Source organism: Polyodon spathula, unplaced genomic scaffold, assembly GCF_017654505.1.
Source record: "Polyodon spathula isolate WHYD16114869_AA unplaced genomic scaffold, ASM1765450v1 scaffolds_1585, whole genome shotgun sequence".
Lineage (NCBI taxonomy): Eukaryota > Metazoa > Chordata > Actinopteri > Acipenseriformes > Polyodontidae > Polyodon > Polyodon spathula.
The window spans coordinates 201,689-215,521 of record NW_024473062.1 but is presented as its reverse complement, the minus strand read 5'-3'; the positions used below and the strand labels follow the sequence as shown (position 1 = coordinate 215,521).

Below are 13,833 nucleotides of genomic sequence, written 5' to 3'. Positions count from 1 at the left end.
GGCTAGCGTGGCATGCAGCCCAAGAGTGCTCCCCTTGAAGCCTGTCCATTCCCATCAACACAAATGTCACACAGAAGCTCACTGTGATGGCCCTGTTGCCAAAAATCTTTTAGGGCCCGCGCTACTGTGCCAAAATGTAAGCTTTTATCAGAGAAATAACAAATCTTCCATACTGTTCACATATCTGCTGGACTAATGAAATGCTGACTGTGGTTTGTGTTTTTGTTTTTTTTCAAACCCCTTTTGAAAACAAAAACAAATTTGACCTTTTTTTTAATATAATAATATATTTATTTTTATATAGCGCCTTTCATAGCGGAGCACCATCACAAAGCGCTTTACAGAGGCAGGCTGTGGGCTGTGCATTATATGCAGAGTCACTTCCAAAAGGACATTGATTTAGCATCTCACCCACAGGACGGAGAACAAGGAGGTGAAGTGACTCGCTCAGGGTCACACAGTGAGTCAGTCAGTGGCAGAGGTGGGATTTGACCCGGGCGACCTTCTGGACACACACACACACACACACACACACACCTACAGGCTAACACAGTAACGTGAGGTGTGTTTACCTTTGATATGAACATAGAGGCACGTTGTTTATATGATAAAATATAAAACATGTCTAAACTAACCATTGTCAATTAAAAAAAAACAGAACAAGGAAAAACAAAACAAAACTATGACCACGTCAAGACAGGATATGACCTGGTTTGTTGTGGTTACCTCTCAATAAACCAGGACATTCGTGCTATTGTCGGTTGACCTATTTGGTAATTCTTTCAATCTCCCACCACAAATCACACGATGACCTGAACTTTGTGTCGAGTCTCTGACACTAAAGCAAGCCTGCTTGTCGCCTTGCTGTCTCCATCATGCAGACCCTGCGCATTTCTCTCTCCCTCGTCTTTTTAACTTATGGAGCCCTGCAAGGTACCCTATTTATTTATTCGTTTATTCACTTCTAAATTATGATTTCTAAACAGAGGCAAACACAAATTACACAGCAAAACCAACATAACAACCCCCAGTCGTATTATAAACACTTTTATCACCGCCAGAGTTGGTTTAGTTTTAATTTTATATTTTTACAGACATTAACTTAATACATCATAGCTTTGGACTTTACATATATGTTTGAACAGTGGCGGTTTCATAGGAAATTGGTAGACCATGAAAGATGTAGATATCGCCTTATGCCTGAATTTGCTTTTAATCGAAGGGGTTCGTTGGAAATTCAAAGTAGTACAGGACCGAAATGCAATTGGTTATTTTTTCAGATGCAGTTATTATCATTTTCTTAATGTGATATTTGTCATCTCGTCTATCCAGGTGTAAAGTAATTCATGTTTAATTTATTTGTATCTTCAAGAGAGCGACTGTGTCGTTCAATGAAAGAGAAAAATGATATTATAGTGCACTTAACACATTTTAGAATATTGCTTTTGATGTAGGTTTGTTTTTGTTGCTGCTTTAATGTTTCTGAAGGCATGGAAAATATTGTTATATTATTATTATTATTATTATTCTCGTTACAGTTTCTGCAGTATTCCAATACCCGCCCGTAGTAAGAGCTGAGGTCGGGAGCACGGTGCACTTCACCTGTGATATCGGAGACCTGACCGGGCACTGCTACTCTGTTCTGTGGCTCAAGGTGCAGCCCAGCAGGGTCCCGGCTCTGGCTGTTTATTCAAATATCTCCCCAGGTGGGAGTCGTGGAAGCGAGGCTGACGCACCGACAAAGAAGAGATGCTCCTTAACCTTAACCAGCGTACAGGTGAACGACTCGGGGACCTACTACTGTGGGTTTAGCTCCCAAATTATGGTGTATTATGGAAATGGCACCAGGCTGTTAGTAAGTAAGTACGAAACAAATTTAACAATCTTCTGTTCTCCTGCACTATCCCTTGGTTTAATTGTCTGAACTCAAACGAGCCTTCCTGTGATTCAAAGCATGGTGTTTCTCAACACTACAACACTCTGTGTTCCCAGAGCAAAACGTAGACTCTTGTTTACCTCTGTTAGTCTGAAATAGACTTTGCGGTCCAGTGGAAGAGTTTGCTGCTTAGAGCAAGGCTCGGGTGGTTTCAGAGCAGGTGTCTTCACACCTGTCATTGAGCTATACCAGGACAGCAGCCTGAGCTCCATAGAAAACAGTGTCTGGTTATAATGTGGGATACGGCTTTTATATCGTGGTGGAGTGATTAACTGGCTATCAATCACTCGACCACATTCCGCACAAGATTTACACGCGTGTTCGACACCAATATTTTAAACAGCGTGTGTAAAATAAACTGGACCCGACACGCCTGACAAGCGCTGAATAAACGGACCGCAAAGGGTGCATAGCAAGGCATGCTGTCAGTATTTTCCTGTGCTCCTTTGTTGATCTGTTTTAGTCATTTTTTCCGTTCACAGAAACATTTCTGCAAACTATTAAAGGAATGAAATGTGTAAGAAACCGTTCATGAATAAGATGGTGAAATTATAAGGTTGTGTCTGGGATCTTTTTAAGTTAGGGGGTCCCTGGACATAAAAAAAAGGTCGAGAACTAGTGGTCTAGATGTATACTCTTTGATAAATAATACTTTTTTTTTTAAAAAAACTGTGTGCTCTTCATTTTCAGAATGTAATATAGTCTGAACATTCGAGTCACATAAACGCAGATTATTATCTCTCCAGAAAGTTCTGAAGCCATTTCAATTGTAATCTCATCGCCTTCTGACGATGAAGTCCAGTCCAGCGGTTCCGTTACTTTAGTGTGCCTGGTGTTCGGGGTGTCCGAGCAGGCTCGCGTCCACTGGGACATAGCGGGGGGTGTTCGACACGGACTGACCGACTCGGACTCCACTCCGGACTTTATCAGGAATCAGATCACCATTCAGGGCGAGGTCTGGATGAGCGGGACCGTGTGTACCTGTGTGGTGGAAACAGAGAGCGGGCGGAATGTGAGCAGAAGCGTGAGTAAAACAGGTGTGGCTACAGATGTGTTCTTGTTATTTTTTTTGTATAAAAAAATCTGTTCTAAAGTGAACACAAAATGCAGTAAACTCTACCAGGAAACAGGGGGGGTATAGACCTATGTTGATAGGCCACTGTTTTACATTAGTAAAACAAAATTGTAATAATAAAAAAAAACCACACATTTCTGAAATGTCATGTACCATGTTGTTACAGGGAACCCTGCAGCTCCCATTGCTCTTCTCTATGGAAATGTAGTCGCGGTTTCTCTTTTGCTAATTGCTGTGCTTGTCGTAGCGGTAATGTGTTTCTGTAGGAGAAACACCAGCTCAGGTAACATACTTATTTACTTGGTTTTATGTTTAAGAGAGAATGGCACGCCTGTGTTTTAAATTATGCGTTTAACACGTGTTCATAATGTGATGTGATTTCATTCTTTTTCGTTTCATTTAGAAATTTAAAAAAAAAATCAGTCTAAGTGCTCTTGCGCATGTTGTAAATTATGAATAGAAGCGTGACCTAAGGTCCTCTCAGATGCCTCTCGTTTAATCGGGGCAGATATTTTTACATCTCCCAACTGCATATATTCTTATATTCTTATATTATATTCTTATATTCTTCTTTTTTCTTTTCATAGGAAATAAAAATGAAATCGGGCATTCAGGTGCAAGGCTCTCAAGCGGATCAAAATTGAGAGAACAGGTACATTATTATTATTATTATTATTATTATTATTATTATTATTATTATTATTATTATTATTATTATTATTAATTTGATACTATACTATGGCTAAAAGTTTTGCATCACCCTATAGAATTAACTCATTTTGCTTTAAAATGTCAAACAAATCCTGCTGAATGATGTTACGTTAACATTTTCAATTACATACCGCTTTGTACTTTCCCATATACTTAACGGAAAACTGACAAAAATTGAAAAATGTGGCATTTCAAAATCTAACATGAAACACGGTACTACTATTATGGCTTCTGGTAGACTTTATGACATCATTTTGTGGTTAGTTTGATTACAGGAAGTGTTGTTGTGTATTATCTTTAATAAATGAATGGTGTCTTGGTTAGGAGAGAGAGGAGGTGCAGTACGCCAGTCTGGACTTCAATGCTAGAGGACGGAAGTGAACCCTAAGTGAACAGCCCCCTGCAAGAACATCAATGCACCCCCATAGGGACTATATTCAGAAAGCAAGGTCACTTCGTGGAGTGTAACCTCAATGCTTGGTGCCATTGCGTTTTTGTTAGGGTTGGAGCAATATGGTTGCCTTATTACAGTTGATCACACATTTTATTACTTTCTGATTGTATCAAAGTGTCCAGAATTTAGAATCAGTTTAGCTGCCTTCCATAAGCTTAAGTAACATGCTGAACAGCCACGCTGTCTTTATAAAAGAGCCGCAGCATCTTGTGATCAGGAATAAAAACATATGTGTCACCTGCAATGCACTGTTGAGCACTAGATGGCGCTGCTGCATATATACATTGTTGTATTTGGTTTTTTACCATCTTCCCCTGAACTTAATAAAAATCTCTTTAATAATATTATAGCTGTCTGAGGGTCTTCTCCAGTGCTGAATGTAAGCTGCTCCCCAGTAAAACTAATAAAGAACCAATTTGTTAATTACATTAGAGTTGCTAAGACTTTTTCAAACATAAGCTGGCCTAGGTCTCGAGTACATATTGACATGCCGGGTTGTATATGTAAATGCATATAGATTGATCGAGTAAAGAATAAATTTGTTTTTGCTGGAGATATGTATTTCCCCTCAGCGCCTGTGTCACAATAACATACTTTAGAGCACCCAGATGGCTTGTGGGTGACGTCAGACCAGGAAACGGACACACCCATTCATTTGAAATAATAACAACACTTAACACAAAACATAAAATACGCACAGGGGCGTACCCCGCCATACATCCCCCCCCTCCTTGTGCGCAGCACACATGGCCTCAAAGGCCACCTCCCCCCTTAAGGTCTCCTTCATGGTCCCTGCCCAGGAACAGAGGCACCCATGGGTCCATGGGTCCATGGGTGGCGGCAGTGCTGCCAGCGGAAGTGCTGACATTGGCACGGCTGGCTTCTCAGCGGTCAGCTGACCCTAAATAATAATGGGCCATTTCGAATTGGGAGAAAATAAAAAAAAGAATTGGCAACAACTAAATCTGAAAATAATTGTGTAAGTGCACATGTATTTACTAAGCAAATGCACAGTAATTAAAGACATTTAATGCATACAGTCCCTATATGCTATCCTATAGCAAATGAAACGTCTCGCGTCCCGATGCATATGAAGAAAGTCCCGATATTTCCACATAGAAAAGAAAACCCATTTATTCTGCACAGTAGAGTCAGTGAAAACCACACGCTGTGCTGTTCATGTGGCTGAAACACATCTGCTGATCACTCACTTATACAAAAGGAAGAACGCTTCATTATGGCTATTTTTACCCCCCCCCCCCCCCCCCCCTGCTGAACAGTTTCCAAATGCTGGCAAGTATGTTTAATGTAAAGTGTTACCTTTGGAACATTGTAGTGTTTCAAATGCTTGCTACACTGTCTTTATAAATAAAATGCCATTGAGTAAATTCTAACGCAGGCAATGAAAACTAAAAGACCAAGACTCGGCTTGCATGAAGTCTTTCTGCTTCCTTTAGATTCTACAGAGCTATTACTTTATTTACAAGCCTTACACAAACTTCAGCGCTGTGGAAACTGAGAAAGGGTTCTGTGTTTTTTTCCCCCGCGTGTTATTGAGGGCTTTCAGAACAGCATTAACCTCAAACAACAAAACAGTACAGCTGTGCTGTGGTGAGCACTGACTAAAACTGCAGCTTTGTGAAAAGAGGAAGGCCTGCTTTATCTGCTGAGGGGGGAAGCTGTGGGAGGCTCCAGTGACGTGGCATGGCAAAGCAGGGAGCTGGGTTAGCAGAGGGTGTGTCTTTTTGCACAGAAACTCGATCCTGCCAGGGACCAGAAAGTTTTTCACTAGCTAAAGATCTGCAGCATTCTTCAGAGAGGAACTGTGCAAACCATTGCTCAAGGTAAGACTTGTCTGAATTTATTGTTTTGCCATCTTTCACAAATTTTAAGATTCTCTCCTGTTGTAGTTTCATACGAGTTTGTCTTACTATTAATGGAACATCTTTAAAGCAATTCTGAAGGGGGGGGGGGAGCATAATCCCAGACTCACTGTGCTGAAGTTTTTTCATGCGTTGTGGTAGTGATAGGTCGGAGGTCGGTTTTGGACATTATTCAGGGGTGCGGGTAACTCCCTTTTACAACACAACGCAGCGACCAGAATGTGTTTCCCATGGGAAAGGAAACGGTTTATCTTCACGTTTTCAGAGCTGTAAAACAAAACCTTCTTCAGCCTTTGCTTATATAATAGAAACAGATGTGGTGTCTGCCTTCTTTCAGCAGCATCTGCAAAACAGAAGCTGTCCCGGAAGGACTGTGTCTGAAAACAAACAGCGAGAGAGTAAAATGATCACAGTGTTGCTCCTAAAATAGTAATTTAGGAGACACAGTTTAATTTATAGTGTACTGTAGTCAACAGTGTGAAAATAATATCTTATACTGTTGGCTTATGTATGCTGTACTATTGTACTTCTTTCCTGACAGTATTTTGCTAAAGCTGTTTCATTGTTTTGTCCATTAGTACTGTCTTGTTTGCTATATAATTGTTTTATAATAGCTTGATGATTAAAATGATATTTTTTCGATCTTCTAGCCAGGTGTAAAATGTATTTAACTGTTATATTTTTCAGCGTAGTTCAAGTGTTGTTTTTCTCAATTGCAGTTTAGTATGGCAAGACCTTGAGACCCACATTGCATCTGAAGATGATGTGTTCTTATGATTTGCTTATTCGAAAAGACTTCTGCTGAAATAGCCGTCAGCTATCCTCCCACTACTGTTTCTGAATGCATGTCTGGGTTGTACTGTAAACTTCGAGTTTGGGAGCGCATGACGATGAAGTTAGATTTACTCATCCATCAATCTAAAAAAAAATAAAAATAACTCGATTTCCAGCTGATCCCTTCATCCATAACGCAGCGGAGAAAGGGAACTTAAAACTACACTCATATATTGTACGTTTTATTTTAATAGCAAACTACGTTTCACCCCTGGTGTGTAAAGAGGCTTTCTGGTACAGTTAAATAAATTAGTCGCACACCAAGCCAACCGTGTTTAGTTTTTAAGGTCACACTAAAGTTCTATTTAAACAATATTAATAATTCTATACTAATAAAATAGCAGGAAATTAAAAATAGATTTATTACAACCTCAAAAGAAAAGGTCATCATTTAAACAAGGACAGTAACCCTATTAAGAAACCTCAAACCTTCATAATGCTTCAGCAAATACTTTGTGGTTGACAGCAAGGTTAGCTTGGCTTTTAAAGAGTAAGCAAGGGACACAGACATAGCGTGACGCCCCCCCAGGTGTGACTACAACTGTTTAAATAACAGACCTGCCGTTCTTCTTTGCATTGTTAACTTCTTACACTTACTAAACTTTAAAGCCTGTTTCAACGCTCTTTTCAAAATGTCCGCTCTAGTGCTCCGTGGTTTGAGATCTGTCCTCTAAAGAGCGATTTAATCATAATAAAAAATGTTAAAAAAAACATGTGCTCCGGCTTTACCCGTGCGACCTGTTTGACAATGTGGGCAGCAATCCTTACACTATCAGTGCACTAGAGCAGACATTTTAACAAGAGCTCTGAAACAGACTTTAAAGGTATAAGTGTAAAAAGTTGCCAGGATGTTAACAATGAAAAATCAGAGCTACGTTATTAAAACGGTTGTAGCAACAAGCGGAAACAAACAGCTCTATATTTTTCGGAACCCCGCGACTTGCTCTTTAATTAACTCTTAATTCTGAGTCTGTAAAACGACAGTGAGATGTGTCTACAAGAGTATTCAAGCCTCTCCTTACACAAAGTGCTCGGCCGTTTCAAGTATCAGTGAACCTGAATAATCTCATTAGCAGCTTATAAATCACAGAACCCACTTATTGTATTAGCATTTTAGCTCACTCACAAACTAAATGCAAAATAGCCTTTGTAAAAACCATGCAACTTTTAAATACACTACACTTTGACAATCAGCTGTGCAGAATGCAGCTATCATTTTAGTTGTTCTTACCTTACTTCACCCTGGCGCATGTAACTCCTCTTACGTTCAAACTTCAAAAGTAAAAGAACTTAGAATTTAGTTCATGTTTGGGTTCTGGTGTTCTTTCTCATGGTAATTCCTCCTTCAGCGTGGTTTGCTCAGATCCATTATTGTGTGCTGATAATGCATTGGAGCCAGAGTTGCTGTCTTCCATGTGTGTGCTGTTCATCCCACATTCAAAATACCTGAGCGCTGCTTGAGAGGCGTTCCTTTCAACTCAAGAGAAAGGTATCACTTGGTACAAAGTGTGACATCACAGTTAGAGGCGTTCCAGCATGGTCAACTGGAGGCATTCTCGCCCTCACGGCATGGCTCGCACCAATCAACACTGAACAAGACACTGGCTAATTTGATGGTTAGACACCACAATCAAAATAAAACCCCCAGCATGCCTTGCTCTGTGCTTTTTAGTTCTGACAAACCAGCTATTGACAAGAGCAATTCATCTAAAGCCATGAGGCATACCTCCAGGGAGTCACTGACGGGAATACTGGAATAGGTTCTGATTAGGTACAATCATTTTAAGAAACAAATACATTTATATACTAGCAGTCCTCAATAGCTATAGGACTCATCATTATTAAAATTGCTGTAAAACTGTAAAAAAAGTATTTTTGATAATAGATATATAAATTACAGAAATGAAGGAAATGTAATTTGCTATTTTTTTGTTTTTTATGAACGCACAAGTTTGTTATCCTAAAAAAAAAAAAAAAAAATACGCTACTTAGGAATCCTGGTATTTATAGATGTGTGTCTCCAAACGTTCCTGGAATATCTTCAGTTCATTTTGGTCATTTAGAGCACATGAAAGATTCAAGCAATAACTATTAAATTTTAAAAAATGTGGTTTTGTTTTATTTCAGTTGAAATGATCATTTTATGGAGTCACTTCTCAGGGTGGATTCAACCGATTCTCAGGATTCAGAGCTGGGATCCAACCGAACATTCTTAGAGACACGCCCCCCACCCCCACCCCATCTTTGAATGTTTCATGTGACGTGTCTTTATGTCTCTGGGTGTAGCTGTGGCCACCAAACTCACTTAATGATATGAGAACGACTCCAACACAGGACTCCTCCAGAGGCACAAGGCAAGCCTGCTGTTGCACCTAACCCCCAATTAATCAAGGCAAGCCTTTTCTTTAGTGCACATGCTTTATCACCAGTATATGAATTCTCCCTTCTTTAGTGTTCATGGGGGAAGGGGTGGAGGTGGGGGTGGGGGGGTGCAGATTGCAGTACAGTTACACAACATTCCCGAGAGGTTAGGATGCATAAGGAAGTTGGTGGCTGAGTCATCCAAATACTAAATTCAGTTTTGTCTCCGCACAGGCTCGTGTGGAGGCACAGCTGTCCTGAGAGATAAGGATATCTGATAAAAAGCAGAGCAGGCAGGTCTTTTCAGCAAGAATTTTGCTTGGCTGTGTGTTATCAGTCATTTATGTGCCTGAATCGTTTTATGGTTTTATAATATTTTCAGCTCTGTTTGCCATATGGCTGACCCTGCTCTAAACCTTCCCACCCTCATATGTCACCTGGACATTATGCAGTTTGTTAAGATAAAGCCAGTTATAGCTACATGCCCTTATAAATGTTTGCCATCATAAAAGGACAGCAAAGTGTAGTAAAGCTTTGTGGATGCTTGGTAAAGCACAGACAAAGACATCTAAAGCACAAAGATGGGTGTTGAAACATATACTGAACATCACAAGAAACTTATGATTATATAACACATTTATTTTCGAATACAAATAAGGTAAATAAATGATGGACATTGATTAAATGTTTTTGGTTTCTTCTTAATCACTTGATCATTAATCCTTGACCATGACACGCTTGAGTGACTGTGACTGAAGCAGATGCCCTAGATCATCTAACTAGTGATACAGTTGATTGGACACTGGATAGGGAGTGATTTCAGCTGTTGAATTGCAAGCTTGAACAAAAGCAATAAAGAAAATCACAGAAAAAAAAAAAATATGCCACGTCTGTCGAGAGAGCAGCGCCTTCGTGCAATCGGCATGTCTGAGGCTGGACTAGGGCAGCGTACTGTAGCTCGCCGTCTTGGGTGCTCACAGCCAGCAATTTCAAACCTGGCAAGACAGCATAACCACACACAAACTCTGTCAATGACAGGCCACGAACTGGGAGTCACAACACCTGCCCGAGATCGACAGATCATTCTGCAGCATCTTCCTGATGTCAATTGTTAATCAGCGCAATAAAAAAGTCACTATTGCTGCCTCTTGTATGCTGTATTTTTAGATGATAATGTTTTAATTCATTTCTAATGTGTGTTTCCCCTTTTCTTTTAGTAACTTCAAGAACATTTTACTTGAAATTCTCTTGACAAAATGGCAGCCAAGCTACAGAAAATTGTGGCAGACAAAAAAGAAGTGGTTGAAACTGTTATGGAAATATTTGACCAGGGAGCTGAAATCGTTGCTAGCGTAGTGGGAGAGTTATTCCCAATCTTCCAGATCGCTGCTCCGATTGTGAAACTCGCCCTAGACAATGTTGAAAGCACCGAAGCAGAGTACATGAAGGAGCAGTTCCAGAAAGTTAGGGACAAGTTAGACGTAGTTTCCGAAGAGATCACCAGCATCAACAACGAGATTAAGAAAAGCGGGATGGACCAGCAATACTTCGGAGTTGAAGAAAACCTGACAAACCAGTTTCGGAAGTTTATGGACATCCTAAACGCTAAACCGAAGTTCAAGGAGGTCAAGAAAAAGCTGTTCCTGGACTTCTTCAACAGGACGGGTAAGGAGCAAAATCTTGAAATTCTCTACGATGCCGTGATGGGCACAGGACTGTTTACAGAACCCATTCTTGAAATAGCCCTGAATTACGAGGAGAAGAACCGTCGTGTCATGGAAGATTTCTGCGCTCGCCTTAAACAGCTCTTCTGTATCGGCTTGATAGCTCTGATTGGATACGCAGGTCTTCAGAACGAAGACGAAGAAGAGCTGGTGAAAGAGTGGCATGAGAAGATGAGAGAAGTTGAGACCAGAATGAAAATTGTTGTAGATGACTGCATCGGCAGTTTCGAAGGACAGGCCAAAATTGACATCCGCAAACTGCTGAGAGAAAAGAACGACAAAACTAACCAGGAATTATCAGACTACTTGCTCGATTTCTTAAAGAAAAAATATGACTGGATCATGTGGTCCGTGCGGGTCTACAACCATTCCACAGGTATATTCAGCAAAATCACTGGGAAAAAATATCACTGCCTGACTGGCAAAAGCCGCTTTGAATTTTTGGAAATTGATGGCGTCACAAACGTCGTCGTGTCCTACAGCGCCTGCCCGGAGCCAATCAACAAGGAGATGATACACCAGCTAATGGAAGGGCAAGAGAAGAAAAATGATGTTGCAATAGCCGAACAGATATTCTACAAGGTGCCAGCTTGCGTTGTTCATGCAGTCAGTGTCAGCAATCAGCTCTGCGGATCCTGGAGTTTCCCAGATGAGTTGCACTTCTGGGAACAATATAAAAACCTGACGCTGTGTGTCCACTCAGCCTAAGAAAAAAATAACAGCCATACAATTGCTTGCTTTAGAATAAATAGGGCGCACCTTTGTACTATTCATGCTAGTTGACTTCTCATTAGCAGCAGGGATAAACTTAACTAGCCCCATCACGATGCAATTGCCAGCAGGGGATCTTGCACGAGTGAAGAAGACTAAACTAATAATACATATATCAAGGTTGAGTTGCATGGTCATTTTTCAGTTTCTCATTCAGTTTTCCAATGGCTTGGTTTTTTAATATGTTTCACCATACCTCTGAGCTTTACTGTGTTTAAGCATTTTGTAGTGGTTTTTACTATGAACCTAGCAAACTTTTTTTTTACATATAAATAATGAAAACCAGAAACTAAACTATAATTGGAAACCAAATACCTAGAATGACATTGGAGAGAAAATTATTTTATTCTGGACCCCCTGTTTGTTGTACCTTTTAAAGACGGGTTGAATCTCAAAGCCATTTATTTCGAAATGTCATTAGCGCAATTTTTTTATATCGTAAAAGTATATCCAACAACGTTACTAAATCAGAAATTTCATAACTCAGACATCCCATTTAGATTTTTGTGAGTAGTCTGAAGATGTTTCTTTGTTGTGATTTGGAATTGTTTTTTCTTTTTGTCTCTCAGACAAAAATAATTCTGGCGATTTGGAATAAATAGCTTTGAGAATCTAATCCATTGTTGTATCTAACTCACTTGATCTCAGAGTGTCAATACAGCAACACCAAAGCAATGAGTAGCACATACTGTAAATACCCATCTTAGCGGTACGTTCAAATGATAACTCTCTTGTCCAACTGCAGCAGCTAAGCTTGACAGACTACCTTCTCCAGTCCACTAAACCGTGCACAGCGCACAAGACATAGCTGCGTTTCAAGGGTTTCATTCGAAAAGTCAACCTTGAGCTCCCTGAATCTGGCAATTATGGCATTTCCCGTTCCAGTGTCCAGGTTTGGTACATAAGCTGCTAATAAAAACAAAAAACAAGAATTGTACTTGACAAAACATGTTTGCAATCTAAGGATAGTGTTATTCAGATAAGGCACATGTAGTTTAGAACCCCCTTATATTTGTGTTCGAGCAGAGGCTCAAATAAGTAATGTCACTGGCAATGAACAAAAAATAATGCACTGTTTAATTCTATTCCTTTCTTTTTGTATACTAAATGCACTATCTAACATTTAATAAAACACTTTTTTATTATTAACTGTCATGATGTAAATGAGATTAACTCATGTAACCAATTATTACAATGCAAAATAAAAATGAACTGCTAATATAAATATCATTTAGATGATAAATGTTGTAAGAATAAAATGACAATAAAAATGTAAACAACAGATGTCTGTGATCAGTAAATCTACAGATCATAGTAATTATATATATATATATATATATATATATATATATATATATATATATATATATATATATATATATATATATATGCTTCCATCTAAAACGTTTGAAAGCAATTTCCTCCTGCAGGACCTGCATCATTAGTTTTCCAGTGCTATACCAGCACAACCTTTTCCCTTTCCATATGACACGACACACTAAAGCTTTTGATTTCTGTACTGAAAAGAAAACATTCCATCATTACAGCAATCATGGAGACGACTGGAGAAGAGAGCAGGTCAAAAGGAAATATGTCTTGATTTATTTAAGAGGATGACAAGCATGTGAAAGAACACAATACACTTTAAATAGCGTTGATTTGTTTTTCAGTAGAGCAGACTTGGAGGCAAACATTACAAGTTCGAAAATAAACACAGAGCCTGACCGACACACTGACAAAAAAATAAACACTGAGCCTGACCGACACACTGACAAAAAAATAATTTCTGTGCAATGTTCAACGACGTCCAAAATATCCCCAGATTATGATAGTCAACAATCTGGTTTTTGAAAAGAGTGTCATTACAAACGATCGTATTAGTACTATATATATATATATATATATATATATATATGTAGACTCCCCTCCTGGTCTAAACCCCATTGCTATTGACGCTGTCCTGTCACAACACTTTCAACATGTTGCATAGATTTATTTATTCAGTAGCTGTGTGTTGTTGGTGACTGGGTGCCAGTGCGCCTCACTGCACCCAGATTTTATCTGTGTTAACTGACATCCGAAAT

At 39.5% G+C, this 13,833-nt stretch overlaps 2 protein-coding genes across 6 annotated transcripts; both read left to right on the top strand.

Moving 5' to 3' along the window:
• Positions 1 to 850: 850 nt before the first annotated feature.
• LOC121309928 (immunoglobulin kappa light chain-like) lies at positions 851 to 4,873 on the top strand. 2 transcript variants are annotated; one of them, XM_041243113.1, is made up of 6 exons: positions 851 to 933; positions 1,539 to 1,859; positions 2,683 to 2,973; positions 3,178 to 3,294; positions 3,599 to 3,663; positions 4,047 to 4,873. In XM_041243113.1, exons 1-6 carry the CDS (start codon positions 876 to 878, stop codon positions 4,101 to 4,103), a joined length of 909 nt encoding a protein of 302 aa, XP_041099047.1. In that variant the 5' UTR covers positions 851 to 875; the 3' UTR covers positions 4,104 to 4,873. The 2 variants fall into 2 exon arrangements, with proteins under 2 accessions (XP_041099047.1, XP_041099048.1); XM_041243114.1 differs by lacking the exon at positions 3,178 to 3,294 and having other exon boundaries at positions 4,047 to 4,872.
• Positions 4,874 to 5,885: 1,012 nt separating this feature from the next.
• Positions 5,886 to 13,031, top strand: LOC121309927 (protein rapunzel-like). Of its 4 annotated transcripts, none has more exons than XM_041243111.1 (3): positions 5,886 to 6,020; positions 9,489 to 9,547; positions 10,472 to 13,031. In XM_041243111.1, the coding sequence occupies exon 3, from the start codon at positions 10,511 to 10,513 to the stop codon at positions 11,684 to 11,686; it is 1,176 nt and encodes a 391-aa protein (XP_041099045.1). In that variant the 5' UTR covers positions 5,886 to 6,020; positions 9,489 to 9,547; positions 10,472 to 10,510; the 3' UTR covers positions 11,687 to 13,031. The 4 variants fall into 4 exon arrangements, with proteins under 4 accessions (XP_041099045.1, XP_041099044.1, XP_041099042.1 ...); XM_041243110.1 differs by lacking the exon at positions 9,489 to 9,547 and adding an exon at positions 9,180 to 9,285; XM_041243108.1 differs by lacking the exon at positions 9,489 to 9,547 and adding an exon at positions 9,021 to 9,285.
• Positions 13,032 to 13,833: the final 802 nt, after the last annotated feature.

Bases quoted from the DNA above. Each gene is read 5' to 3' on its own strand.
- LOC121309928 (XM_041243113.1), top strand. From the start codon at position 876: ATGCAGACCCTGCGCATTTCTCTCTCCCTCGTCTTTTTAACTTATGGA. The intron at 1,860-2,682 runs GTAAGTACGAAA...TTATCTCTCCAG, and splicing joins TGGCACCAGGCTGTTAGTAA to AAAGTTCTGAAGCCATTTCA. The intron at 2,974-3,177 runs GTGTGGCTACAG...ATGTTGTTACAG, and splicing joins CAGAAGCGTGAGTAAAACAG to GGAACCCTGCAGCTCCCATT.
- LOC121309927 (XM_041243109.1), top strand. From the start codon at position 10,511: ATGGCAGCCAAGCTACAGAAAATTGTGGCAGACAAAAAAGAAGTGGTT.